We start from the raw sequence: 27368 nt of genomic DNA, 5'->3' as shown, positions 1-27368 counted from the left end.
TGCCTCCGTTGTGTAACACACTGTAAGAAGTCAACTTTATATGTTCCTCAAACAATATTGATTCAGTTTGTTTCTTATACGAATGCAGCTTGCGCATCTCCTCCAGTACTCTTTAATCCTTAAAACAATATTTGCACGGCACCTTGTTTCCTTGTTCGAATGAAAAAAAAATATTTTTTCCCACATGTGCGCTGAGGGCATGTACCAGCAGTCTTACGTCAGTAAGGGGCCAATTAAACCTTCTCTTTTTTTTCAACCTCCAGGTTACCATGGGGGCCAGAATAACATGTTGCACATCAATGTCAACACACGTTGTGCTGAGTGAATGGGAAAAAAAGCAGAATGTAAGAGAGGAAGAGTGGAGCAGAGAAGAGAAGATACATAAGTTTACATACACTTAGGTTGGAGTCATTAAAACTCGTTTTTTTAACCACTCCACAAATGTCTTATTACAAACTATAGTTTTGGCAAGTCGGTAAGGACATCTACTTTGTGCATGACACAAGTAATTTTTCCAACAATTGTTTACAGACAGAATATTTCACTTATAATTCACTGCATCACAATTTCAGTGGGTCAGAAGTTTACATACACTAAGTTGACTGTGCCTTTAAACAGCTTGGAAAATTCCATAAAATGATGTCTTTAGAAGCTTGGATATAGCATGGCTTTAGAATCTTCTGATAAGCTAATTGACATAATTTGAGTCAATTGGAGGTGTACCTGTGGATGTATTTCAAGGCCTACCTTCAAACTCAGTGCCTCTTTGCTTGACATCATGGGAAAATCAAAAGAAATCAGCCAAGACCTCAGAAATAAATTGTGGACCTCCACAAGTCTGGTTCATCCTTGGGAGCAATTTCCAAATGCCTGAAGGTACCACGTTCATCTGTACAGTCAATAGTATGCAAGTATAAACACAGTGGGACCACGCAGCCGTCATACCGCTTAGGAAGGAGACACGTTCTGTCTCCTAGAGATGTACGTACTTTGGTGCAAAAAGTGCAAATCGATCCCAGAACAACAGCAAAGGACCTTGTGAAGATGCTGGAGGAAACAGGTACAAAAGTATCTATATCAACAGTAAAGCGAGTCTTATATCGACATAAGTCCGCTCAAGCAAGGAAGAAGCCATTGCTCCAAAACCGCCATAAAACCGCCAGACTACGGTTTGCAACTGCACATGTGGACAAAGATCATACTTTTTGGAGAAATGTCCCCTGCCTGATGAAACAAAATATAACTGTTTGAACATAATGATCATCGTTATGTTTGGAGGAAAAAGCGGGAGGCTTGCAAGCCAAAGAACACCATCCCAACCATGAAGCATGGGGTGGCAGCATCATGTTTTGGGGGGTGCTTTGCTGCAGGAGGAACTGGTGCACTTCACAAAATAGATGACATCATGAGGGAGGAAAATTATGTGGATATATTGAAGCAACATCTCAAGACATCAGTCAGGAAGTTAAAGCTTGGTCGCTAATGGGTCTCCGGGACCCCAAGCATACTTCCAAAGTTGTGGAGAAATGGCTTAAGGACAACAAAGTCAAGGTATTGGAGTGGCCATCACAAAGCCCTGACCTCAATCCCATAGAATATGAAAAAGTGTGTGCGAGCAAGGAGACCTACAAACCTGACTCAGTTACACCAGCTCTGTCAGGAGGAATGGGTCAAAATCCACCCCAACTTATTGTGGGAAGCTTGTGGAAGGCTACCCGAAATGTTTGACCCAAGTTAATTAAACAATTTAAAGGCAATGCTACCAAATACTAATTGAGTGTATGTAAACTTCTGACCCACTGGGAATGTGAAATAAATGATTAACTAACCTAAGCTTACTTGATCGTGTGCTAATGCAGAACACTCAGACAACAGTAAGACTGCAGCACCCACCAAACCAAGGGTACTCTTACAGGAAATATTGCAAGGTGTGTAACGGCTTTGAGTCAGGTCACTGGAAGAAAAACTGTCCGAAGTCTGGGCCTAGATACAATGAGGAGCACACACGAGCAACCAATGGAGCGGAGCCGTTAAACTAGAGGGCCCGCATTTAGAGGGGGGATATGTGGGTAAAGAGAATGTCAGTCTGCTTGCTGAAGCCGATGCTATAGGAGAAGATGGGATTCAAGATGTGTTTCGCTTGAAGGTCCAGTCACATAGTGAAAAAACAAGCAGAGAATCTCTGGAAATCAGACAGCTGTCCTTTAACCTGTGGCTCTGCAGTAGTGAAAGCGATCTGTGAAGTCTATGATTAGTGGGATGTAGCAACCGAAGCTCAAGCAGTACAGTTAGTGCAGTCTGTGCAACAACTCATATCTCCAGGTCATGACTCCCTTCCTGCGATCTCTTTTGAGGAGCTTCAATGGAGTCAAGAACTTGATCCTACGATTTCTAAGGCTATCCTGTTTGTCAACCGCAAAAGACATCCTTCAAGACGAGAGAGGGATGGATTTGATTCACAACCCTTGCACTCATCAAGCAGTGGGAAAGGCTCAGGATCCAAGATGGAGTGATTTACTGGGTGACAAAGGATCCCCTGAGCAAACAAAAGAGACATCAGTATGTGCTGCCCAAAAATATGAAGGAGAAAGCATTGAGTGGTGTGCATGACCTTGCTGGCCACCAAGGGCAAGCTAGAACTCTTCATTTGGCAAGGCAGCATTTCTTCTGGCCCAAGATGGAGCATGATGTGAAGGAGTATGTAAGTGCTGTCGGAGATGCATCCTGGCTAAGTCTCCCGAGCCGTCTGCTCGAGCTCCCCTCGAAAGCATCAGAACCTTTGCGCCTATGGAGTTAGTATGTCTCGACTTTTGGAGTGCTGAGGACAGCAAGTAATGCTCAGTGGATGTATTGGTTCTGACATATCACTTCACCAAGTTAGCTCACGCCTTTCCATGCTCAAATCAAAAGGCAAAGCAAGTTGCCAGAAAGAAATGGGACAACGTATTTTGTGTTTATGGATTTGCTGAGCGGATCCACACGGATCAAGGGGCCAATTTTGAGAGTGAGCTAATCACAGAACTTCTCAAGCTGTCTGGTGTCGCCAAATCACACACAACTGCGTACCATCCCATGGGGAACAGGGGAACGCTCACTCCCTCTAAAAGCTAAAGAGAAATGGCAGCAGCAGATACAAACTCTAACATTTGCCTACAATGCTACTGTACATGAAACCACTGGCTATGCCCCATTCCAGCTCATGTTTGGTCATGTTCCGAGACTCCCTGTTGATGTAATGTTCAAGCAAGTTTAGAGGGATCCTGTGGTTGTTGACTATAGTAGCTATGTCAAAACACTGATGTCCCATCTCCATGAAGCAGTGAGCATCGCTCAATGGCATACAGTTAAAGAACAACAGAAACAGGCCAAACATTATGACAGAAAAGTCAGAGGCACTCACTTGAACAAAGGAGACAGAGTGCTTCTCACTAACAAAGGAGAAAGGGGAAAAAGAAAACTTGCCAACAAGTAGGAAGCTAAGGTGTACACGGTCATTGGAAGAAACCTACATACACACATATACAGTGGGGAGAACAAGTATTTGATACACTGACGATTTTGCAGGTTTTCCTACTTACAAAGCATGTAGAAGTCTGTAATTTTTATCATAAGTACACTTCAACTGTGAGAGACGGAATCTAAAACAAAAATCCAGAAAATCCCATTGTATGATTTTTAAGTATTGCATTTGAAGTATTTGCGTTTTATTGCGTGACATAAGTATTTGATACACCAGAAAAGCAGAACTTAATATTTGGTACAGAAACCTTTGTTTGCAGTTACAGAGATCATACGTTTCCTGTAGTTCTTGACCAGGTTTGCACACACTGCAGCAGGGATTTTGGCCCACAAACCTGCAAAATCAGCAGTGTATCAAATACTTGTTCTCCCCACTGTATAAGCTGGTGGATGATAAATGAAACACCAAGATCGTACATCGGAACCTTCTTCTAGACATCAGCTTTCTGCCGGTAGAAACGCCTAAGGATGATTCGAGTGAATCTCAATCAGATGGAGCTGTGGATCCAGAGTATGAGGGTCAGTCAATGGACCTTTCAGGCTTTGATGAAGAGGAAAGCTCTGGAGATGTGACCAGTTCATGGATACTCAGTGGAGTAGATGACCCTGCAGGCCAGGAATCTTCGGAGAGACCAGAGACAGAGATGGAGCAAGAACAGTCAGCGTACAGCTGCAGGGACCATCCAAATCAAGACCGTCAAGCTCAGCTGTCTCTCAATAATGAGACTGCTATTAGCATTCCTGACTATGACAGGGTAGCTGTAGTCCCTGACGCAGAACCTTCAGGTATTCCTGACTCAGTTGCACCAGCTGATTTAGCTAGTGACCAAGACTTACAAAGACCGGGTTCACGTGATTCGCAAGATGTGGTCAGAACGCGCACTGGCAGGGTAGTGAAATCTGTAAGTCATCTTATTGAGACAATGGCTCAGAGACCATTCACTATGCAGGGCTTAGCCACCAAACTAGGAAAGAAGTCCCAGTCTCTTCTAACTCTGTTTTAAAAAAAAGGTTTTCTTTATTTCTTCTGTTGTTCTGAGGAATATTCATGGATATGTAAAGCCATCTAAGTGATGTGTAGAATGGTGTCAAGTGATGTGAGGATGAGTGTTGTATGATGTACTTGGTAGCGTACTTGTCCAGGAGGTTCTCAGGCATGATAAACCTTAGATTCCTCTGAATCTGCCCAGCAGATGGCTTGTATAGCAGAGACCAAAGATGAGATCTTGGTGTTCACTTGTGCCAGTAGTGACTCAGTAGAGTTCGCAAATGTTCACAAATTCACAAGAAAAGACAAGCAAAAGTTATATCGTCACTGATTTAGTGTTGCATTACTGTTTATAGGAATATACAGTGGCGCAAAAAACGATTGTCAGCCACCAATTGTGCAAGTTCTCCAACTTAAAAAGATGAGAGAGGCTTGTAATTTTCATCATAGGTACACGTCAACTATGACAGACAAAATGAGAAAGAAAATCCAGAAAATCACATTGTAGGATTTTTAATGAATTTATTTGCAAATTATGGTGGAAAATAAGTATTTGGTCACCTACAAACAAGCTAGATTTCTGGCTCTCACAGACCTGTAACTTATTCTTTAAGAGGCTCCTCTGTCCTCCACTCGATACCTGTATTAATGGCAACTGTTTGAACTTGTCTTTAGCTACAATGGTATCTTCAACCTAGCATAGCTTGTTTTTACTATGCAGTGCAAGCTAGTTTGACTTGCTACCAAGTTGAGGAAAAAGTAACATATAGTGAACAAAAATATAAATGCAGCACGTAAAGTGTTGGTCTCATGTTTCATGAGCTGAAATAAAAGATCCCAGACATTTTCCATATGGACAAAAAGCACATTTCTCTGAAATTCTGTGCACAAATTTGTATGCATCCCTGTTAGTGAGCATTTCTCCTTTGCCAAGATAATCCATCCACCTGACAGGTGTGGCACACCAAGAAGCTGATTAAACAGCATGATCATTACTTAGGTGCACCTTGTGCTGGGGACAATAAAAGGCCACTCTAAAATGTACAGTTTTGTCACACAACACAATGCCACCGACGTGTCAAGTTTTGAGGGCACGTGCAATTGGCATGCTGACTGCAGGAATGTCCACCAGAGCTGTTTCCAGAGAACTGAATGTTCATATGTCCAACTGGTCTCACAACCGCAGACCACGTGTAACCACGCCTTCTGCACCTGCGGGGGGAGAGCACACACCCGGACAGCTGATGAAACTGTGGAGTATTTCTGTCTGTCATAAAGTCCTTTTGTGGGGGGAAAGAAATGCAATTCTGGTTGGTTGGGCTCTCCAGTGGCTGAGCCTGGCTGTAAGGGGTGCGTACTGACGGCAGAGAAGTCAGACGCAGGAGAGCAAAAACTGTGTTTCCAACGGCGCAGTTTAGTAATAAAAACCCACCGCAAACCAGAACAATCAATAAATGGGTACAGAACCCGATGCACACCAGACATAACGCCGAACATCGTCCGAACAAGGAGAGGGACAGACTTCTGAGGAAGTCGTGACACTGGCCCTCCACTGGGTAGGGCTGGCTCTCCGCTGGGTAGGCCTGGCTCCTCACTGGGTAGGGCTGGCTCTCCACTGGGTAGGGATGGCTCTCCACTGGGTAGGCCTGGCTCTCCACTGGGTAGGCCTGGCTCTCCACTGGGTAGGCCTGGCTCTCCACTGGGTAGGGATGGCTCTCCACTGGGTAGGCCTGGCTCTCCACTGGGTAGGCCTGGCTCTCCATTGGGTAGGCCTGGCTCTCCACTGGGTAGGGACTGGCTCTCCACTGGGTAGGCCTGGCTCTCCACTGGGTAGGACTGGCTCTCCACTGGGTAGGCCTGGTTCTCCACTGGGTAGGACTGGCTCTCCACTGGGTAGGGCTGGCTCTCCACTGGGTAGGGCTGGCTCTCCACTGGGTAGGCCTGGCTCCCCACTGGGTAGGCCTGGCTCTCCACTGGGTAGGGCTGGCTCTCCACTGGGTAGGGATGGCTCTCCACTGGGTAGGCCTGGCTCTCCACTGGGTAGGCCTGGCTCTCCACTGGGTAGGGCTGGCTCTCCACTGGGTAGGGCTGGCTCTCCACTGGGTAGACCTGGCTCTCCACTGGGTAGGGCTGGCTCTCCACTGGGTAGGCCTGGCTCTCCACTGGGTAGGCCTGGCTCTCCACTGGGTAGGGCTGGCTCTCCACTGGGTAGGGCTGGCTCTCCACTCTCCACTGGGTAGGGCTGGCTCTCCACTGGGTAGGGCTGGCTCTCCACTGGGTAGGCCTGGCTCTCTCCACTGGGTAGGCCTGGCTCTCCACTGGGTAGGCCTGGATCTCCACTGGGTAGGGCTGGCTCTCCACTGGGTAGGGCTGGCTCTCCACTGGGTAGGCCTGGCTCTCCACTGGGTAGGGATGGCTCTCCACTGGGTAGGGCTGGCTCTCCACTGGGTAGGCTCTCCACTGGGTAGGCCTGGCTCTCCATTGGGTAGGCCTGGCTCTCCACTGGGTAGGCCTGGCTCTCCACTGGGTTGACCTGGCTCACAAGTGGGTGGGCCAATGCCTTCCCAAGCCCACCCAGTCATGTGAAAACCATAGATTAGGGCCTTATTTCAATTGACTGATTCCTTTATATGAACTGGAACTGAGTACAATTTTCAGTATATTTATCATGTCTTGAATGAAAAGTTCATATTTTGCAGTCTCCCAAAAGAAATGTGATTTCTGACGAGACAGGCTCTCCTTTATCTTGCATTACAAACACTACACTCTGTTCAGTAGCTGGGCAAGACTCTGTGAAGATGAAGTACAGCGGAATGAAATATGTCACGATGTAAACGGGGCATTACAAGGAGCCATTGGAGCGTTGCAATTTTTGCCTTCAATTTTTGCCTTCTGTCTCAGTAGTGTGTGGATTTACTTTAAGCCTGTGTGAGTGTTTGTTTGTGCATATGTGTGTGTGTTTGTGTACGTGTGTATGTGCTCATGCATGTTTGTGTGTGTGTGTTTGTTTGTGTGTGTGTGTGTGTGTGTGTGTGTGTACATCTTTACAGGCCTCAGTACTTGTGTGTGTGTGTGTGTGTGTGTGTGTGTGTGTGTATGAGTGTGTCTGTGATGCTGGAGCTCAGTAGCTCCCCGTGTGGAATTACACGGGCCATTGTGTCCCAACAACACTCCCAACCACAGATGGTGTGTTGCTGTTTCCACAGCCAAGTACCAGGCTGTATTATGGGACCTGACTCTAGTGTAGTTTCCACAACCAGGTAGGCTTCTCGCTCTATTGCAACAGCCAAAGAACTTGATGTCTGGAAGATACTGTAGCTGGCTCTATTGTTTCCACAGCCAAATCCCTGGCTCTATTGTAGTTTCCACAGCCAACTCTTTATTGTAGTTTCCACAGCCAACTCTTTGGCTCTATTGTAGTGTCCACAACCAAATCCCTGGCTCTATTGTAGTTTCCACAGCCAACTCTTTGGCTCTATTGTAGTTTCCACAGCCAAATCCCTGGCTCTATTTTAGATTCCACAGCCAACTCCCTGGCTCTATTTTAGATTCCACAGCCACATCCCTGGCACTCATGTAGTTTCCACAGCCAGGTACGTTCCTGACTCTATTGCAGTGGCTTGAGCATAGTCAGGCCTTCTACTGAGATTAAGGATGAATGATTCCACAACAGGCACATTTGGGACAGCTAAGCTTTCTGAACCAAAGCGTTTCCAAACCGTAATGGAAATGTTCAGGTAAAACAGACTGCAACATTTCAAAACCTTTCAAGAAACATTACACTTATCAGAAGAGCCACCGGCATAACTATGATTGATTAAGTTTGGTTTGATTGAAACCCTGGAGCCTGCAACACCTGATTGGGTAATATGGATCAGACCAAGGAAAGGTACATGAAGGTACAAGGAGTACGTGCCGCAGGACCTTATTGATCCCAGTCAAAACCACCCTCACACTCCGCTCTGCCCACTCTGCTTTACAGAGCAATCCATACACACTTCCAGTTATATACTGCCTCTGGTCTGCCAGTCTTCCAACTCTCCTAAACTACAGTAGACACACGAAGCCTGGGGTCTTAAAGTCGTTTGGGAAACAGAAACTAAGAGACTGCCACATAGTAGAGAGTGTTTGATATGAACACTAATCTGTGAAGAAAGCCATCTGGTGTAGTGATGAGTAGCATCATGATCTTTGACATACAGTATCATCATTACTCAGTTTGCTCTGCATTTCAGGAGTGTGATTATATGATTATGATTAAGTTGTGGTGTGATTTGTGGAACCATCTTGTAGTGAGAAGATTCACGTAAAAAAAACGTAAGATAGAAAACAATACAGGGATTTACCTATATATGTGCTTTTAGTACACCTTCAGGTCTCAAAGTATCAGTTTACGAGAGACAGAAGGAGAGAGAGAGTGGGATTAACTCTGTATTGTTGTTGCGTGGCTGTGTAAACTCAAAACAAACCTCAGGCATGAGGATTCCCACACTCTTAGGGCTGAACAGGGTTTCTTTGTCTCCTTTCTCATCCTTTCTTCTTCAGTTGGGTCCTCTACCCTTCTACACCTCCCTCTGTTTCCTGGAGCAGTTCAGAATTGCACCACCACCAGCAGAGAACAAACACACACACACACATTATTCTTATTCTTTGAACCACACACGCACGCACGCACACACACACGCACACACACACACACACACACACACACTACACAAGGATCTTTCTGGAGGTTTTATTGACACGATGGTGACAGGAAGAGGGCTGAGACAGACATTCTATTACAATACGTATCACTGTGTGTGTGTGTGTGTGTGTGTGTGTGTGTGTGTGTGTGTGTGTGTGTGTGTGTGTGTGTGTGTGTGTGTGTGTGTGTGTGTGTGTGTGTGTGTGTGTGTGTGTGTGTGTGTGTGTGTGTGTGTGTGTGTGTGTGTGAGAGAGAGAGGGAGAGAGATAGCTAAGATACACTGCAGATAACAACATAACAATACAATCATTACATTTGTTTAAAATGCAATGGTAAATATGTTTTACAGTGGTCAATATGAAAATAAAAGCTTCCAAATGAAACTAACACCCCCATCTCTCTGTCATGGTTTAACCCATTTATTTCTAGGTGGCTACACAAATTGTCTCTCTGTCCACGACGCTGTCCACTCAGTAGGGCTGAATTTTGGCCCCAGCTGAGCCCCTTTAAATGCATAGATTTTCATTTGTGCTTGCTCATTTTGTTTGTTTGCCATGTGCCCTTGATAAAATGATCCTTTATTCCAATGCATTAGATTTCTCTGTTGATGTATCATTGTATGCTCTTGTCAGTTAGCTGTTTAGAGGGCTCACTGCTCATTGCTCGCCGGTAGTGGTATTCTCCGTGGCCAGAAGAAGTAGACCATTGATTTAGCTTTATTATTTTCTATCAATATTTGTTTTCTTTCCTGGATCAGCTGATGATGGTCGCCAATATCCCTAGACAACTAGCCTACAGCTAGCTAGACACCAATATCCCTAGACAACTAGCCTACAGCTAGCTAGACACCAATATCCCTGGACAACTAGCCTACAGCTAGCTAGACACCAATATCCCTAGACAACTAGCCTACAGCTAGCTAGACACCAATATCCCTAGACAACTAGCCTACAGCTAGCTAGACACCAATATCCCTAGACAACTAGCCTACAGCTAGACACCAATATCCCTAGACAACTAGCCTACAGCTAGACACCAATATCCCTAGACAACTAGCCTACAGCTAGACACCAATATCCCTAGACAACTAGCCTACAGCTAGACACCAATATCCCTAGACAACTAGCCTACAGCTAGACACCAATATCCCTAGACAACTAGCCTACAGCTAGACACCAATCTGCATCCAACCCATTCAACATTGACCGTAGGCCTATAGTTGACTCTTTCAGTTAGACGCATTTGATTTTGCAATGGCATAGGCCTACATTATTTTGGGTTTGTGTGCCCATGAGAACTCTTTTCACAGCCAAACATAATTCCATTTTATGTAGGCATAGTTACACTTACATTTTCAGAGTTCTCCAAGATCCGTGAATCGTACAGGGCTTAAGTTCAATGTTCTGATTCAATTGTTAAATGCTTAACAATGAAAAATAACACTGTCATAAATGTCATTAATGTAAGGAAAGAAAGGTTGTGTTTTATGTCACACGATCTGTGACCACTCCAAGCACTCAACTCATGAATTATGGACAACTCATGAACTAGGGTGTAAACATGTTTTGATTCAACTCGTGTATTATATTGAATGTAGGCTACCTGTTCTGCGTGTGTTCATGTATGTAAAATTGCCTCGGCTGAGAAGTAAGGCTACCGGCAGTTTAGGCCTAGTGGAGGGTAAATGCAACTAAACGCAGTTTACTCCCCTTTTTCAGAAAATGCATTGAAAGTATAGGGAGCATGACTTTTTCCATCAATTTCTTTACCACCACATCACTGGCTACCGGTAGGCCGGTATGAGAAATGATCATGTGGTTGAGTAAAGAATGAGTACATGTTTACATTAACTAAAGATATGTTACTATTCCTTCATCTGTACATGCACATTCTTTAGAAATTAGATAGGATCTACATTTTTATTGAAGTTTTATTATTCTAAAATAATAAAATAAGTTATTTTCTAAATATGATTTCATTTTCTATTTTCTAATATATGCATCTAAATTATAATATTTAGCATTTGATATAAAAAAAACAATTCCTTATCATGATTTTCTGGGTTGCATGCCTGCCTACAGTTGGACTGGTGCAATCAGTAACACACAGACAGTGATATTGGTTGAACTGTGTTCTCTACAGTAGTGATAGTGAATAGTTGTCTCATTCAGAATGACTTGGCAGTGCGGGGGTTAAATTAGCGTGTTGCGTTCTTACAGATCTGTGTTCACTTCACTCATGTGACTCCATTTGCTTTGTGACGTAAATCCCTTGGCCGATCTCACCTGAAGGAATTCCAGCATTTCCTGAAACCAAATATGGTCACATCCCATTGTATTCCTGCACCTGGGAGGTTGAGACACTTCCTCTGTCTTAAAGGGACAGGTGCATCCTGTGGGTTCACACTCTGACTCTTCTTTTTTGCACTGCTGTCAAGAGAGAGATAGAGAGGATTTTGCCAGTGATGTAAAGTTTGCTAAGCAAATATCTGAAGTGGTATTGCATTACTATCATGATGATTAAACCTGTGGCAAGTAAAGAGTGTTTCTTCTCTTCCCACCAAGATACAACCACCTTCTATAAAACCACACTAAATACACTATAGATTATTTGAGAAGAGAAGTTCCCATACAATTCAATGGATTTTGAAATTTGTGAGAATTAGAGCAACACATTTCCAAATGTCTCTTCCCAAATGAAGAGTGGGAGAGATGCCTTGCCGCCACATCAAATCAAATCAAATCAAATTTATTTATATAGCCCTTCGTACATCAGCTGATATCTCAAAGTGCTGTACAGAAACCCAGCCTAAAACCCCAAACAGCAAGCAATGCAGGTGTAGAAGCACGGTGGCTAGGAAAAACTCCCTAGAATGGCCAAAACCTAGGAAGAAACCTAGAGAGGAACCAGGCTATGTGGGGTGGACAGTCCTCTTCTGACTGTGCTGGGTGGAGATTATAACAGAACATGGCCAAGATGTTCAAATGTTCATAAATGACCAGCATGGTCGAATAATAATAAGGCAGAACAGTTGAAACTGGAGCAGCAGCACGGTCAGGTGGAAGTTGAAACTGGAGCAGCAGCACGGCCAGGTGGACTGGGGACAGCAAGGAGTCATCATGTCAGGTAGTCCTGGGGCATGGTCCTAGGGCTCAGGTCCTCCGAGAGAGATAAAGAAAGAGAGAAGGAGAGAATTAGAGAACGCACACTTAGATTCACACAGGACACCGAATAGGACAGGAGAAGTACTCCAGATATAACAAACTGACCCCAGCACCCCGACACATACTACTGCAGCATAAATACTGGAGGCTGAGACAGGAGGGGTCAGGAGACACTGTGGCCCCATCCGAGGACACCCCCGGACAGGGCCAAACAGGAAGGATATAACCCCACCCACTTTGCCAAAGCACAGCCCCCACACCACTAGAGGGATATCTTCAACCACCAATTTACCATCCTGAGACAAGGCCGAGTATAGCCCACAAAGATCTCCGCCATGGCACAACCCAAGGGGGGGCGCCAACCCAGACAGGATGACCACATCAGTGAATCAACCCACTCAGGTGACGCACCCCTTCCAGGGACGGCATGAGAGAGCCCCAGTAAGCCAGTGACTCAGCCCCTGTAATAGGGTTAGAAGCAGAGAATCCCAGTGGAAAGAGCGGAACCGGCCAGGCAGAGACAGCAAGGGCGGTTCGTTGCTCCAGAGCCTTTCCGTTCACCTTCCCACACCTGGGCCAGACTACACTCAATCATATGACCCACTGAAGAGATGAGTCTTCAGTAAAGACCTAAAGGTTGAGACTGAGTTTGCGTCTCTGACATGGGTAGGCAGACCGTTCCATAAAAATGGAGCTCTATAGGAGAAAGCCCTGCCTCCAGCTGTTTGCTTAGAAATTCTAGGGACAATTAGGAGGCCTGCGTCTTGTGACCGTAGCGTACGTGTAGGTATGTGCGGCAGGACCAAATCAGAGAGATAGGTAGGAGCAAGCCCATGTAATGCTTTGTAGGTTAGCAGTAAAACCTTGAAATCAGCCCTTGCTTTGACAGGAAGCCACATGATGTTTGAGTTGTATAGTATACTCTACAGGTATACTCACATTCTAAACTCAGCAAAAAAAAGAAACGTCCCTTTTCCAGGACCTTGTCTTTCAAAGATAATTTGTAAAAATCCAAATAAACTTCACCGATCTTCATTGTAGGGTTTAAACACTGTTTCCCATGCTTTTTCAATGAACCATAAACAATTAATGAACATGTACCTGTGGAACGGTTGTTAAGACACTAACATCTTACAGACGGTAGGCAATTAAGGTCACAGTTATGAAAACGTAGAACACTAAAGACGCCTTTCTACTGACTCTGAAAAACACCAAAAGAAAGATGCCCAGGGTTCCTGCTCATCTGTGTGAACGTGCCTTAGGCATGCTGCAAGGAGGCATGAGGACTGCAGATGTGACCAGGACAATAAATTGAAATGTCCGCACTGTCAGACACCTAAGACAGCGCTACAGGGAAACAGGACGGACAGCTGATCGTCCGCGCAGTGGCAGACCACGTGTAACAACACCTGCTCAGGTTCGGTACATCCGAGCATCACACCTGCGGGACAGGTACAGGATGGCAACAACAACTGCCCAAGTTACACCACGAAAGCACAATCCCTCCTTCAGTGCTCAGACTGTCCTGCTGTAAGGCAGGTCCTTACCAGACATCACCGGCAACAACATCGCCTATGGGCACAAACCCACCGTCGCTGGACCAGACAGGACTGGCAAAAAGTGCTCTTCACTGACGAGTCGCGGGTTTTGTCTCACCAGGGGTGATGGTCGGATTTGCGTGTATCGTCGAAGGAATGAGCGTTACATCGAGGCCTGTGCTCTGGAGCGGGATCGATTTGGAGGTGGAGGGTCGTCATGGTCTAGGGCGGTGTGTCACAGCATCATCGGACTGAGCTTGTTGTCATTGCAGGCAATCTCAACGCTGTGTGTTACAGGGAAGACATCCTCCTCCCTAATCTGGTACCCTTCCTGCAGGCTCATCCTGACATGACCCTCAAGTATTTCAATGCCACCAGTTATACTGCTCATTCTGTGCGTGATTTCCTGCAAGACAGGAATGTCAGTGTTCTGCCATGGCCAGCAAAGAGCCCGGATCTCACTCCCATTGAGCATGTCTGGGGCCTGTTGGATCGGAGGGTGAGGGCTAGGGCCATTCCCCCCAGAAATGTCCGGGAACTTGCAGGTGCCTTGGTGGAAGAGTGGGGTAACATCTCACAGGAAGAACTGGCAAATCTGGTGCAGTCCATGAGGAGGAGATGCAGTGCAGTACTTAACGCAGCTGTTCAGGGACACATTATTCAATTTCTGTTAGTCACATGTCTATGGAACTTGTTCAGTTTATGTCTCAGTTGTTGAATCTTGTTATGTTCATACAAATATTTACACATGTTAAGTTTGCTGAAAATAAACGCAATTGACAATGAGAGGACTTTCTTTTTTTGCTGAGTTTATGTTTTGGTTCTCTATTCTGTGACTGAGAAGGGGTTGAAGGGAGTCACTTCCGGTGGAGCTGTAGAAAAGGGAGCAGAGTGTAAGTGCAATTTAACGATAAGTAGTTGTTATGTCATCTGAGAGATTGTTTTCCAGATCTGAGATGTTCATTTCTTCAGCTTGATAGTTATGATGGGTTACGAAAAGTAAACACACCAAACTGTGATCTCGGTTTTTGGGGTTTGTTCTGTAGTAATTTCATAAAAACGAGTGAATTTTTTTTCAAATCAACTACATACTAGTCTCAAATCAAGTGCATACTTCTCTCTCGCATGACTCAAGGCAATCTGCAGTGCTTACCAGAGCCATAGATATACAGTCAGGTCCAAAATTATTGGCACCCTTGATGAAGATGAACAAAAAAAAGAGTTTGTAAAATAAATAATACAAACACAACTACATTGTATGCTAAAAAAACATGTATATTATTATTATACTGATACAATTGCTCTGAGAAATAGATTTTGTTTAACAAAACAAAATCTCTAAAAGATAAGAGTCAAAATTTTGGCACACCGGTTTTCAATATCTTTCCATACCTAATTTTGTGAGGATAACGGCGCTAAGCCTTTTTCTAAAATGTTTTCTGAGATTGGAGAACACAGTGGGAGGGATCTTAGACCATTCCTCCATACAGAATCTTTCCAGATTCTTGATAACCTTAGTCTGCACTTACGGTCTACCCTCTTCAATTCAAATCACAGGTTCCCTTTCAGTAGGTCACTCGGTATAGCATACGATGGGGAGTCAACAACCAATCCTATTCACCTGAAGTAAACTGAAATCACGCCCAACGGGCCAATGGATAACGAGCCCGCCCTTCGAAGCCCCACGTTCCTGGTTCTAATAGCGGGGCTCACATCCATTTCTTTGCTTTTCAGCTCGCCTGAAGGAAGAACGTGTCACTCAATTTACAAACTTTTCAAGTACACGAAGGCTACGAGATTCAGCTCCGACTTAGGTGTCTTGTTAGTGGGGAGAAAGTACTCAACTTCCATTGGGAGACGTGCTGACTTTTGGAAGATTGGTGGTCGGAATTGATAGGGGAGGGGTGTTAGCAGTGTTCAGAGTCACTGATTGACTCTTGGATATCAGAACACACACTTTCTTCCCCACGTTCAGACACACAGTTGCCAAGACTGTGTCAGTCGCCAGGGTGGCACTCCTCCAGGAGATCATGTATGAGAGACTGGCAGCGTGCTCCGTCCAGTGGCTGGCATGCACAGTTTCACCATGGGGGGTGAGGATGGTGAACAGGGTGTACGGTCTGCAGTTCACTGTGTGTTCTCCTCCTTTTCATTGCATCATTATGTCATTGTTCCCCACGGTCCTTGTGCCTGTCTTGAGAGAGGAGTTTTCCTCTCTCTTACAAAAGCAGGCTATTCAGGTGGTCCTCGTGTCAGATGTACAGAGCAGTTGGTACAGCCGGTACTTCTTAGTTCCCAAGAGCAATGGAACGTTGCGTCCCATACGGAACTTGCATGTTTTAAACAAGCACCTCGAGGTTGCAAGTTCAAAATGCTCACCCTTTGCCAGCATTTGCAATCTGTGCATCCCAGCGATTGGTTCACGTCCATAGATCTGAAGCATGCATGTGTACATGTCCTATACTTCCTCCCCTCTCCCTATTGCCGCACCTTTTCTATGGTGGTGGAAGTGGCTTTGGCACTGGTGTGGTGCCAGTTGATCAGAGTATTGGCCTATCTGGACGATTGGCTGGTCGAGGGAACAGGTAGCACTCCACGCTGCCATGCTGGTTTCCCATATTCAGTCACTGGGGTTCATAATGAATCACCAGAAAATTTGTTTGACTCTGGCTCAGCACATTCAGTTTCTGGGATTCGTTCTGGACTTGGTTCTGAATCGTGCGTTTTTGTCCCAACAGAAGAGGAGGTTTGTCGATGAAGCGGTGCGCGTATGCGCATTACCAAGTCACATCAGGTGCCCTGTTGTTTTGGAATTGCCTGACTTTTCAGGGTCGCAAGGTAAGTGTTGTTCTTGGAACCATGGGTTCTATAGACTTGGGCCGCCATGGTCGATGTTAGGCAGCGTTTTGTCTGGGTTATCACTGTTTCTCTGTGGATTTGAGCCTTGGATTGCTTTAATGGCCGGCAGCCCCCCAAGAGCACATTATCAGGGTTTGCACAGTTTCCTGTGGGTTTGAGCCTTGGGCTGCCTTAATGGCCGGCAACGCGCCAAGAGCACATTATCAGGGTTTGCACAGTTTCCTGTGGGTTTGAGTCTTGGGCTGCCGCGGTTCATCGACATAGGTCGATGCTATAAAGCATGTGTGTGGGCTTTACCAAATCACAACAAGTGTTCTGTTGTTTTGGACATGCTGTTTCTTGTACGAGTTAAGGTAAGTATTGTTCTTGGAACCGTGAGGTTAGGGAACGTACAGTTATGAATATAACTACTGTTCCCTGAAGGAGGGAACGAGGTATAACATATTTTGGCCCCCTGTCATCAAGGGGTTTGGGCTCGCTGAAGAGTGGTACTGGATTGAGGAAATGGGATGCGAACTCCAGGATTATAGCTTCCGAGGGCGGGCTCGTAAACCATTGGTCTGTTGGGTGTGATTTCAGTTTGCGTCAGGTGAATAGGATTGGTTGTTGACTCCCCATAGTACTGTATGCTATTCTTCGTTCCCTCGTTCAGGTAACAGTAGTTATATTCATAACTGTACATTTCAATGGGGTTGAAGTCCAGAGACTGAGATGGCCATCGCAAAATGGTTGACTCTGCCAGAATGCTGAAACTTGGCAGCAAGTGGACCTTTTAGCAAGACACTAACCCCATGCACATATAAAAATCCACAAAGAAATGGTTAATTGACCACAAAATCAACATCTGGACCTCAACCCCATTGAAAATGTACAGTTATGAATATAACTACTGTTACCTGAAGGAGGGAACGAAGTATAGCATACAGTACTATGGGGAGTCAACCTGACTGTAGATATGTACTGTATGGCTCTGGTGCATACCAAAGGGCACAAGGCATCACTGATTGCAAATGTCTCTGGATTGTCTGCCAAAGAAGACAATGAATGTCTCAACCAGGGAAATAAAAACGTAGACAAACAATATCTTGGAACCTATCAAATACAGTATCTTTATGGCCACCAGTAAGTTTACCCAATGTTGTGCAATCTGTCTGCCAGTTGATGAGGTCCACCAACAGCCTTGGTAACACACACACACGCAGTGATACGAATTGTAATAAAATGTCTGTCTCAGCCGTCTTCCTGTCACCATCGTGTCAATAAAACCTCCAGAAAGATCCTTGTGTAGTGTGTGTGTGTGTGTATTTTTTTTTTGTGTGTGTGTGTGTGTGTGTGTGTGTGTGTGTGTGTGTGTGTGTGTGTGTGTGTGTGTGTGTGTGTGTGTGTGTGTGTGTGTGTGTGTGTGTGTGTGTGTGTGTGTGTGTGTGTGTGTGTGTTTGTAGACTAAAGATAATGGTCTTTATATGCAAAATCTTCATGGCCAGTGGCAACACAGGGACTACATCCCAAATGGCACCCTATTGCCTATTTGGTGTACTACTTTTGACAAAGTAGTGCACGATAAAGGGAAAGGGTGCCATTTGGAACTGGTCAAAAGTAAAGCATGAAATAGAGTTAATAGGGTGCCGTTCGGAACGGAGACAGGAAGTGAGCTGCCCAGTCAGCTGCCCCGTCCAGCCTGTTCACGCTCATTACCACCTCCCAATCTCATCCAACCAGTGCTCGACTTGGACTGAAATAGGTTCCGGTACTCATTTTGGGTACAGGTACTGTTTATATTTAGGTGCAGGAGCTCCTCAAAACCTTTGAGATAATATTCTAGAAGAGTAACAGGAGCTCAAGCAGTAGAACATTTGTGCGCCAGTACTGGTTGGTAGAGCATGGCGCTTGCAAAGCCAGGGTTGTGGGTTCAATTCCCATGGGGGACCAGTATGGGAAAAAAGTATGGAAATGTATGCACTCACTACAGTATGTCGCTCTGTATGAGTCTAAATTGCTAAAATGTGAAAGGTAAATGTACTCAGCTCTGGTGAGCTCCTGCCAAAGTCAAGCATTGCATCCAACTCTCATTCACTCTCTCAGGGCTTTATAATCGTAATGAGCTTCCGTTCTGGCCATGGGCCCAATGAGTCAGTGAAAAAGACCCACATCTGATTCATCAACTTTTACTTGGAAGACAGGAAGTGTGTGTGTGTGTGTGTGTGTGTGTGTGTGTGTGTGTGTGTGTGTGTGTGTGTGTGTGTGTGTGCGTGCGTGCGTGCGTGCGTGTGTGTGTGTGTGCACTCCTTCACGTTTGACCATACCACACAAGATAGTAAAAATGACACACAAAACCACTCTCAAAGTATTTTGTCAACCAGCCCTACTTCATTCTACAGTGCAATAGCTTTACAGGGCCTGGGTCAGCTCTGGCTTGATTTGCCTGTTGAGTAATGATCTGCTAGCACTTGACAGTTTGTTCAGATCAATGCAGATTCTTGTCTTATTGAAAGAAACCCAGTTTAGCAGCCCTGCAGTCATTCCTGAGAACAATCAGAGACTATTCAGGGCTGAAGGACAAGGGCACCCTCCCTCTGTCAACATCAGGCTCAACTCAGGAGGCTCAGGAGGCCACAGCCAAACCAAGATTGTGTCCTAAATGGCACCCTTTATATTGCACCGCTTTTGACCAGGGCCTACAGGGTTCTGCTCAAAAGTAGTGCACCATGTAGGGAATAGGGTGGCATTTTGGATGCACACCAAGGCTCTCTGTACCACTGTAGACCATATCCACTCTACTTATTCACAATACTGGTAAGAAGTCAAGGTATGCCTATGAACAGCATATAACAAATTATTACGTAGCTGTATGAGTCCTGAGTTGAGTAAATGTCTGCATGTATTTGCTAATATTAATGAATACAACAAGATGTCTAATGATTTACTGCAGTTTACTGATTAACACACTATTCATACGTGTAACTCAGTACTGTGCACCACCCTCCTGAGAACTCTCCTATACTGTGGAGGGTGAATCATTGTATATACTGCTTGTGATCAATAATGTAGGAATGGTGTACATTATTTAAAGCTTTAACAGGTAATCCTAACATGCGGGAACATGGATAAATAGTGTGCATTTTGTGTCAAGGAAGGGTTGCAGCAATACAGTCCTTCTATAGTAACAGATGATAAATCATCCTTAAACATTATGACTGTAAAGCATGCAGGTGTGTGTGTGTGTGTGTGTGTGTGTGTGTGTGTGTGTGTGTGTGTGTGTGTGTGTGTGTGTGTGTGTGTGTGTGTGTGTGTGTGTGTGTGTGTGTGTGTGTGTGTGTGTGTGTGTGTGTGTGTGTGTGTGTGTGTGTGTGTGTGTGTGTGTGTGTGTGGCACACGTGTACAGCCATATGCGTATCCCTGTAACTCAAGTCGAGCAGGTAAGCACGGGTAACCACACGATCTCATTCACACACAAACACACACACACACAGAATAATGGGCTGTGGTATACCCTCCATCAATCAAGCAGTCTACCATGCAAATCTGATACCAGCCATGTAAACAAACAACCAGGCACTCCTCTTATCCACTCATTTTACTAAATTGACTTTTGGTTCAAACTATACACTGCATTGGAGACAGAAGTACACTAATATTTTTTTAAACAGCACACTTTATGAATGCTAAAGTTGGTGATTTTTCACACTCTAGCCTACACAGAATAACTTTGGTTAGACCTGTTGGGCTACAAAAAACTCCTGTTGTGATTTGTATGTTTAAAAATACGTTTTTCATCAATACATTGATGCACCTCTCATTTTGGTCATTTGGGGTGCTTCATTGAATTATGCTTATCTGTACTGTTATACTGAGAGCTCTAATTGACCTTTGCATCAGCATGGCAGGCATGGCAGGCATATGTGTTGACGCCCCAGGTCAGGGGTACTTAGCTTTGATGGTGCTTGTCTGACGGGTCAGATTGGTGGCTGCTCACTGTCTGTCTGATGAGAGCAGATAGCCATCAGATATGGTTCCATCAACTAGAGCTCCTCCAACAAAGGAGCCAATGGAGAGAATCAGAATAGCACCAGGGTACTGAACTCCACCCCCCTTAGAACAGATGTCTCTAAACCCCTCCCTTGAACTTGACTATGGATTTATCTCATCTTACATCAGAGGGGGTGGGTTCACCTGTCATAACTGTAGTTCAGGTAGAGTAGAGAGAGACCTCAGAACCATAGGTAACTTCCACAATGCTGGAACGATCTGAGAGACAAGGCAAGAAGGGTCAGAAGACCCTTCAAAAGGAACACCATCAAAAGGAACAGAACATTTGACATACCAATTAGGATCTGGCTAAAAATACTTGACTACGTTATAGAACCAATTGCCCTCTATGGTTGTGAGGTCTGGGGTCCACTCACCAATTGAGACTCTGCATGCCAAATTTTGCAAAAACATACTCTGTGTACAACAAAGCAGGCCGATACCCGCTAATGATCAAAATCCAGAAAAGAGAACTTAAATTCTATAACCACCTAAAAGAAAGCGATTCCCAAACCTTCCATAACAAAGCCAACACCTACAGAGAGATTAACCTGGAGAAGAGTCCCCTAAACAAGTTGGTCCTGCAAGCTGACACCACAGAGCCCCAGGACAGCAACAGCAACACAATCAGACCCAAACAAATCATGAAAAAACTCAAGTATAATTACTTTACACATGGGAAATATTTAGTAAAAAAAGAGAGCAAACTAGAATGCTATTTAATCCTTAACAGAGTACACAGTGGCAATACCTGACCACTGTGACTGACCCAAACTTAAGGAAAGCTTTGACTATGTTCAGACTCAGTGAGCTTAGCCTTGCTATTGAGAAAGGCCGCCGTAGGCTGACCTGGCTGTCAAGAGAAGTCAGGCTATGTGCACACTGCCCACAAAATGAGGTGGAAACTGAGCTGCACTTCCTAACCTCATGCCAAATGTATGACCATATTAGAGACACATATTTCCCTCAGATTACACAGATCCACAAAGAATTTGAAAACAAACCCAATTTTGATAAACTTCCAAATCTACTGGGTGAAATACCACAGTGTGCGATCACAGCAGCAAGATTTGTGACCTGTTGCAACAAGAAAAGGGAAACCAGTGAAGAACAAACACCATTGTAAATACAACCCATATTTATTTTCCCTTTTGTACTTTAACCATTTGCACATCGTTACAACACTGTATAAATTTAAATATGACATTTGAAATGTCTTTATTGTTTTGGAACTTCTGTGAGTGTAATGTTTACTGTTCATTTTTATTGTTTATTTAACTTTTGAAATGAATAGAGAGAGAGAGAGAGAGAGAGAGAGAGAGAGAGAGAGAGAGAGAGAGAGAGAGAGAGAGAGAGAGAGAGAGAGAGAGAGAGAGAGAGAGAGAGAGAGAGAGAGAGAGAGAGAGAGAGAGAGAGAGAGAGAGAGAGAGAGAGAGAGAGAGAGAGAGGTGGAATGCAGTGTCTGGTTTCCTCTCTTTTTCCCACACTACTGCCCCATCCACTTCTTTCAAATGGATGAATGAAAAATGACAATATCTGCTCACCCACTAACTATCCACATATGCACACACACACACACACACACACAATTAAAGTGGTTGACCTGGTTTCACCTTTGTCTAACTCCAAGATGTAGAAAGATGCTCACCATTGAGTTTAGCTGCTGTAACCTGATAAAACTACAATACATACTATGACCGTACATTATTATGCATAGACATTACTTTATGAGGTGTGTAGTCAGTGTACATGACATGCCATTATGCTGTGTATGTAGCCTAGTTGGTATTTGCATAATTAATTTACCTGGACAGACATTGGTTTCCCAGACAGACAGAACATGGTGGACCCTTATTTACCTATAATTGTGATATTAAATTATGCACCTGTCTGGAGATGCAGTAGATAGAGGACTTCCCTGTACAGTAGGATGCTGCCTTTACCTAGTGACAGCCAAACAAAGTTAACTGAATTCCCGTCACTAGTCGCCTCTTACCCGAGTTACTCTTAACTTCTTACCATATGTATCCCTGGTTCTATTCCAAGTCTAATCCAAGTCTTGGCTTAGACTTCGGGGCGGCAGGTATCCTAGTGGTTAGAGCGTTGGGCCAGTAACTGAAAGGTTGCTGGATCTAATCCCTGAGCTGACAAGGTAAAAATCTGTTGTTCTGCCCCTGAACAAGGCAGTTAACCCACTGTTCCTGGTAGGCCGTCATTGTAAATAAGAATTTGTTCTTAACTGACTTGCCTAGTTAAATAAAGGTTATCGTTTAAAAAAAATGTGTGCATCTTGTATCATGTTTATATCAGAACCGTGCCAGTATTTACATCACGTCCTAGATTACAGTGTTCTAATTCTAAAGCACAAGAATGCCAACCTACCACTATTATGACGCAATATAAACACTATCCATTTCTAAGACCGGGTCTGTTCTCACAGGAACTATGTTACATTTATCTGAGTCCTGAAGCAGACATTTTATAGTCCTGTTTAAGATCATATTTTCTATTTTCGATCATTAATATGTTGTGGCAGCCAGTTCATTATTTACTATGATTCAGGTTTCACTGCCTTTTCTCTTCCTACTGAAATACACACACAAACCCTCAGGGACACAAACGTGTGTGCCTGCGTGTGTGTATGCGTTTGTGTGAGTGTGCTTGTGTGTGAAATATCTACGTTATAACTGGGCTATATGCTGTTTATGAACTAAAAACCATGCTTGTTCTTCCAACATCATCCCCCTTTCTCTCTCCTTCTCCAGTATGTAGTTTCCTCATCACCCACGTGAAAAACACCTACGGCACAGGTGATTGGGGTAGAGGACACTCCCTCGCTTGAATTGGCTAATGTTTTTGTCAATCATGACTTCCAGGTCTCACTTGGCTTACTTGAGCGCAGGTAAAATGACCTGTGAGCCAGTGAGGGATTTGGAATTACTGCGCGCACCTGGACCCGACAACGACGCGCTTATCACGCAACAGTTGTCAAATCTATATGTACTTTACATAAGTCATATTTATAAAGGAAGCGCTATTTGAATACGTTTTATCGGAGAGATAACTATGGCAACTAGTATAGGACTGGCCATGAATCCTCCACACACAGATGAGAGGGCTGTTTTCACGCAGCTGAAGCCTGTGCGGATGTCTGGAGCCGACGGCGCAGAGGACTCGTCCGTGTTCGAGGAAGTGAAACCCGCGGTGAGAATGACATCTTAGCCCAGTGGAGGTAGCCCAGGTGCGGCCAGGGGCTCCACCGTGTTCCGCCCTTCTCCTGGTTCATATTCTGTAGTCAGTTGAACAGTGGGACACTCCCACTCAAGAAATAGTCTCAATGCGAAAACTGTAGAAGTGAATCGTTCCATTCAGGTGTCCTTCGCTTATCTAAAATCACAATAAACCTATTCGTATCATGCATAACAGTGAATAACGTCTTTAATTGTTCTTGGGAGAAAGAGCACATGTAGGTCTATTCAATACACAGGATTGTCCATATTCCAAAAAGGTTAGCCTATGGAAAACCTATGGCATTGTTACCCAGGCGTTACTCGACGCAAGCACGAGTGTTACTCGACGCAAGCACGAATGTTGTTGAATAGGCCTACAAATTGATTCCGATTTTTTTCTATTAAAGATTTGTCAATCTGTTCATTATAAATTCATATTTTTCCTGCGTTGCATTCGTTTGAAGATTATTTTATAAATATATGTATTTATTTAGCTGGCACTTTATCGACAACGAACGAAGTGTGCAATAGAACCGAATAGGGTTTAACGTGAATAATTTGACTTAGCTCTGCGGGAAACAGGATCGATCAAGGTGCAAGCAAGTAAACTGTATAATATAATTTAACACATCGACAAAATATTTTCTTATGGTTCAAGACCAAACGGATTAATTATACCCTTAATTTGGCCACGTTTTTCTTATACATATGTCCATATTATTATTACTAATATTAGTCCGCATTTGCACATGCAGTGCAACATACTCCACGTTCTCAGTAGATTCTCACCCATCATATTGTGGGTTCTTTATTGTGAATTTGCCTTGCAATGATCTGTTTTTCTTGCTGATTTTAAGAGGGTGTGTGTGAGGTGTACCCCAGATCCCGACCCCCACCTGCAGGTAGTTCAGTTCCCCTTCTGGTGTCGTGTTTCCCCAGCAACATCTGGCTGAATCTCAACCGCTGAACGGGATCTGAGGGTGTCCACTTACCGTTGATGGAGATCACTTTAGAATTGACAGCAATTAATTGATGTGGATTTATGTTATCATATATAGCCCCTGGTGTGTTTAACCTAGTTATGATTGTCATTTACTGCCTTTCTTCATGGTTGGATTGAGGCTAATGATAGATTTAATAGGAATATGGCCCGTTTCATTTCAGACAATATTGCAATCAAAAGTTCAAGAAGCATAGTTTAACTTTTTGAAATGGAACTTATGAAGTTGATTAAGTTACTATTCATTATTAGTAATTAACATGACACCAGTGTATCAACAAGAGAGGGCACCTGTCATTAGGCTAGTTTCTCTGATATATGCCCACATTCCCTAAAGGACAGGGCACTGGGTTCATATTAACTAAATACAGGGCGATTTTTGCCTCAGAGACATGTCTTTGTGTCGTATAGGAATTGATGCTTCAAGGCAGTCGAATGATGTTGCCTTCCCTGCACTGAAGTTTCTTAAATGCTCTTGCCTCAGCTGTTAACGTTCCTTTGGACAAATCTTGCCGATAAAGAACCTTTGAGTTAAGTGTGGGGTTGTTGAAGGGGCATCTATGATTCTTCAGGACTCTAAAGGGATCTGGAATGTATGTGTCCCTTTCATAGCCCACAGCTAATTGGTCAGCGTTAACGAAATCAAATCAGAGGTTATTTGTCCCATGCTTCGTAAAACAACAGGTGTAGACTAACAGAGAAATGCCTTACTCACCGGTCCTTTTCCAACAATGCAGAGTTAAAGGTAAATATTAAAATAGAAATAGAGATGAGGATACACAGTGAACAACAGTAACGAGTTCAAATAGCACGGCTATATACAGGGAGTACTAGTACCGAGTCGATGTGTGAGGTAATTGAGGTAGCTATGTAGAACTATTGTGGATTTTTCCGTGTAGCACTTCTAGTGTTGATTCAAGTGTTAAATGAACACTGTAAAAGGTTAAATTTAGACTCTTGTGTGGTTAAATAACCCCACTGTTGGTGTTAATAACCAGAGTTGAACCAAAACCACGGCCATCATTATCATCTTTCCTAACATGCTCTGTTGCAGGATGGTTTTTAGAATTGTTAGATTTGTATCTATATTTTTGCATGTACATTTATTCATGAATTAATCTTATGCTACTCACATATAAATAACATATCTTTTTTCTAAACTATTACGTGGACTCATTGTACCCGTTACTGAAATGGTTGTTTCAGTTTAGATGTTTAAGGTAGTCTCGTATCTCAGTCTTCCTAACACTGGCAGTCCTAAAAAAAATATCTAAATGTTGGATATCCCTACTCTGGCTGGATTCCAATAGGATTTACACATCACTTAGCAAACCATCATAATATGACTTGCAGGCCTGATGTGACCTGTAAACTACGAGTTTCAGGCCACTGTATTAGGGTAAAACTAGGCCATTAAACCATATTTTGAGGGGCTAGGAATTTCTGTCTGGAATTTTAGATTTTTTCATTTTAATGACAACATATTCACTTAGGATTTCACTTGGTGAATGCCACATGACTAAACATGAATTAATGCAGCAACCATTCCTCTGTCACTAGCAAACACAGTCATGGGTGGTTCTGGTAATGCTAAAATTCACTCGAAAGGCATCCTGGTAAATATTTCAATAAGGCTTAAAACCCTAAGCAGGGCTATTAAAATCCGGTCCTGGAGGGTTGAATTATTTATGGTTTGGGATATTTGTATGGTTCCTCAAAGAACCATCCAATTCATGGTTCTTCAGAGACCCTAAAATGGTTCCCCTATGGCATCGCTCTCAAGAACCTTATTTGGTTCCAACTAGCGCCTTCATCTTTAAGAGTGTAGCCATGCCTGTCATGACAGCAGTATGCAGCTAGACCTGTCTGTACAGGGCCCTGCTCTATTTGGTTTGTCCTGCCACATATACCAAACGCTATCATGGAAGACGATTACAATATAAATAACTTGTCAACTTTCTTGTGTTTATCCTCAATGATTCTTAATCATTTAGTATGTGTACCTTGTTTTAAATGATCAAATAAACGAAACAAAAAACTAGGGCGCTTATCCCTAATCTATCTCTATACTGCTTGGGGCAGGAGGTGGGTGATACAATAGCAAGCTAGGCAAAGTAACTGCAGGCCAGGGGAGAAAGGCTGATGGATGAGCCTATGTTTCTCGGTAGTTGGCTACTGTTGTGAACCTCCAGTCACTGTGGTTGAATGTGCTCAAGTCAAAAGGGTATTCCAATGACCATATCTGATCTAACGAAGCACTGTAGTTTCATTGTGTAAAGTCCTATAGAATGTTTACATTCTATAGCTGTTACAATGTCTCTGGTTGCACTGGCGCCATTTAGTTACATGGGATTTGT

At 43.9% G+C, this 27368-nt stretch overlaps 2 protein-coding genes across 2 annotated transcripts in view; one reads left to right on the top strand and one right to left on the bottom strand.

Moving 5' to 3' along the window:
* Positions 1 to 5681: 5681 nt before the first annotated feature.
* On the bottom strand, positions 5682 to 7259 carry LOC139392540 (uncharacterized). The gene is made up of 3 exons (XM_071140584.1): positions 7234 to 7259; positions 5986 to 7040; positions 5682 to 5719 (listed from the first exon to the last, which is right to left on the bottom strand). Exons 1-3 carry the CDS (start codon positions 7257 to 7259, stop codon positions 5682 to 5684), a joined length of 1119 nt encoding a protein of 372 aa, XP_070996685.1.
* A 16443-nt stretch (positions 7260 to 23702) lies between these two features.
* Positions 23703 to 27368, top strand: part of LOC139393147 (Krueppel-like factor 5) — a 32612-nt gene continuing 28946 nt past the window's right edge. The window contains exon 1 of the mRNA XM_071141516.1: positions 23703 to 23985. Within this exon, the coding sequence (XP_070997617.1) occupies positions 23848 to 23985 (138 nt within the window). The 5' untranslated portion in view covers positions 23703 to 23847. The remainder of the gene's footprint in view (positions 23986 to 27368) is intronic.

This window comes from Oncorhynchus clarkii, chromosome 33 (assembly GCF_045791955.1).
Source record: "Oncorhynchus clarkii lewisi isolate Uvic-CL-2024 chromosome 33, UVic_Ocla_1.0, whole genome shotgun sequence".
Taxonomy (NCBI): Eukaryota; Metazoa; Chordata; class Actinopteri; order Salmoniformes; family Salmonidae; genus Oncorhynchus; species Oncorhynchus clarkii.
Note: the sequence above shows the minus strand (reverse complement) of the source record. Positions and strands in the feature narration are given on the sequence as shown.

What these genes read in the sequence shown, in the direction of transcription:
- LOC139392540 (XM_071140584.1), bottom strand. Translation starts at nt 7,259, where the DNA reads ATGCAAGATAAAGGAGAGCCTGTCTC. An exon ending in GATAAAGGAGAGCCTGTCTC is followed by an intron (nt 7,041 to 7,233) that starts GTCAGAAATCAC and finishes CTTGTGAGCCAG; the next exon opens with GTCAACCCAGTGGAGAGCCA. An exon ending in GATGTTCGGCGTTATGTCTG is followed by an intron (nt 5,720 to 5,985) that starts GTGTGCATCGGG and finishes CTCCCCCCGCAG; the next exon opens with GTGCAGAAGGCGTGGTTACA.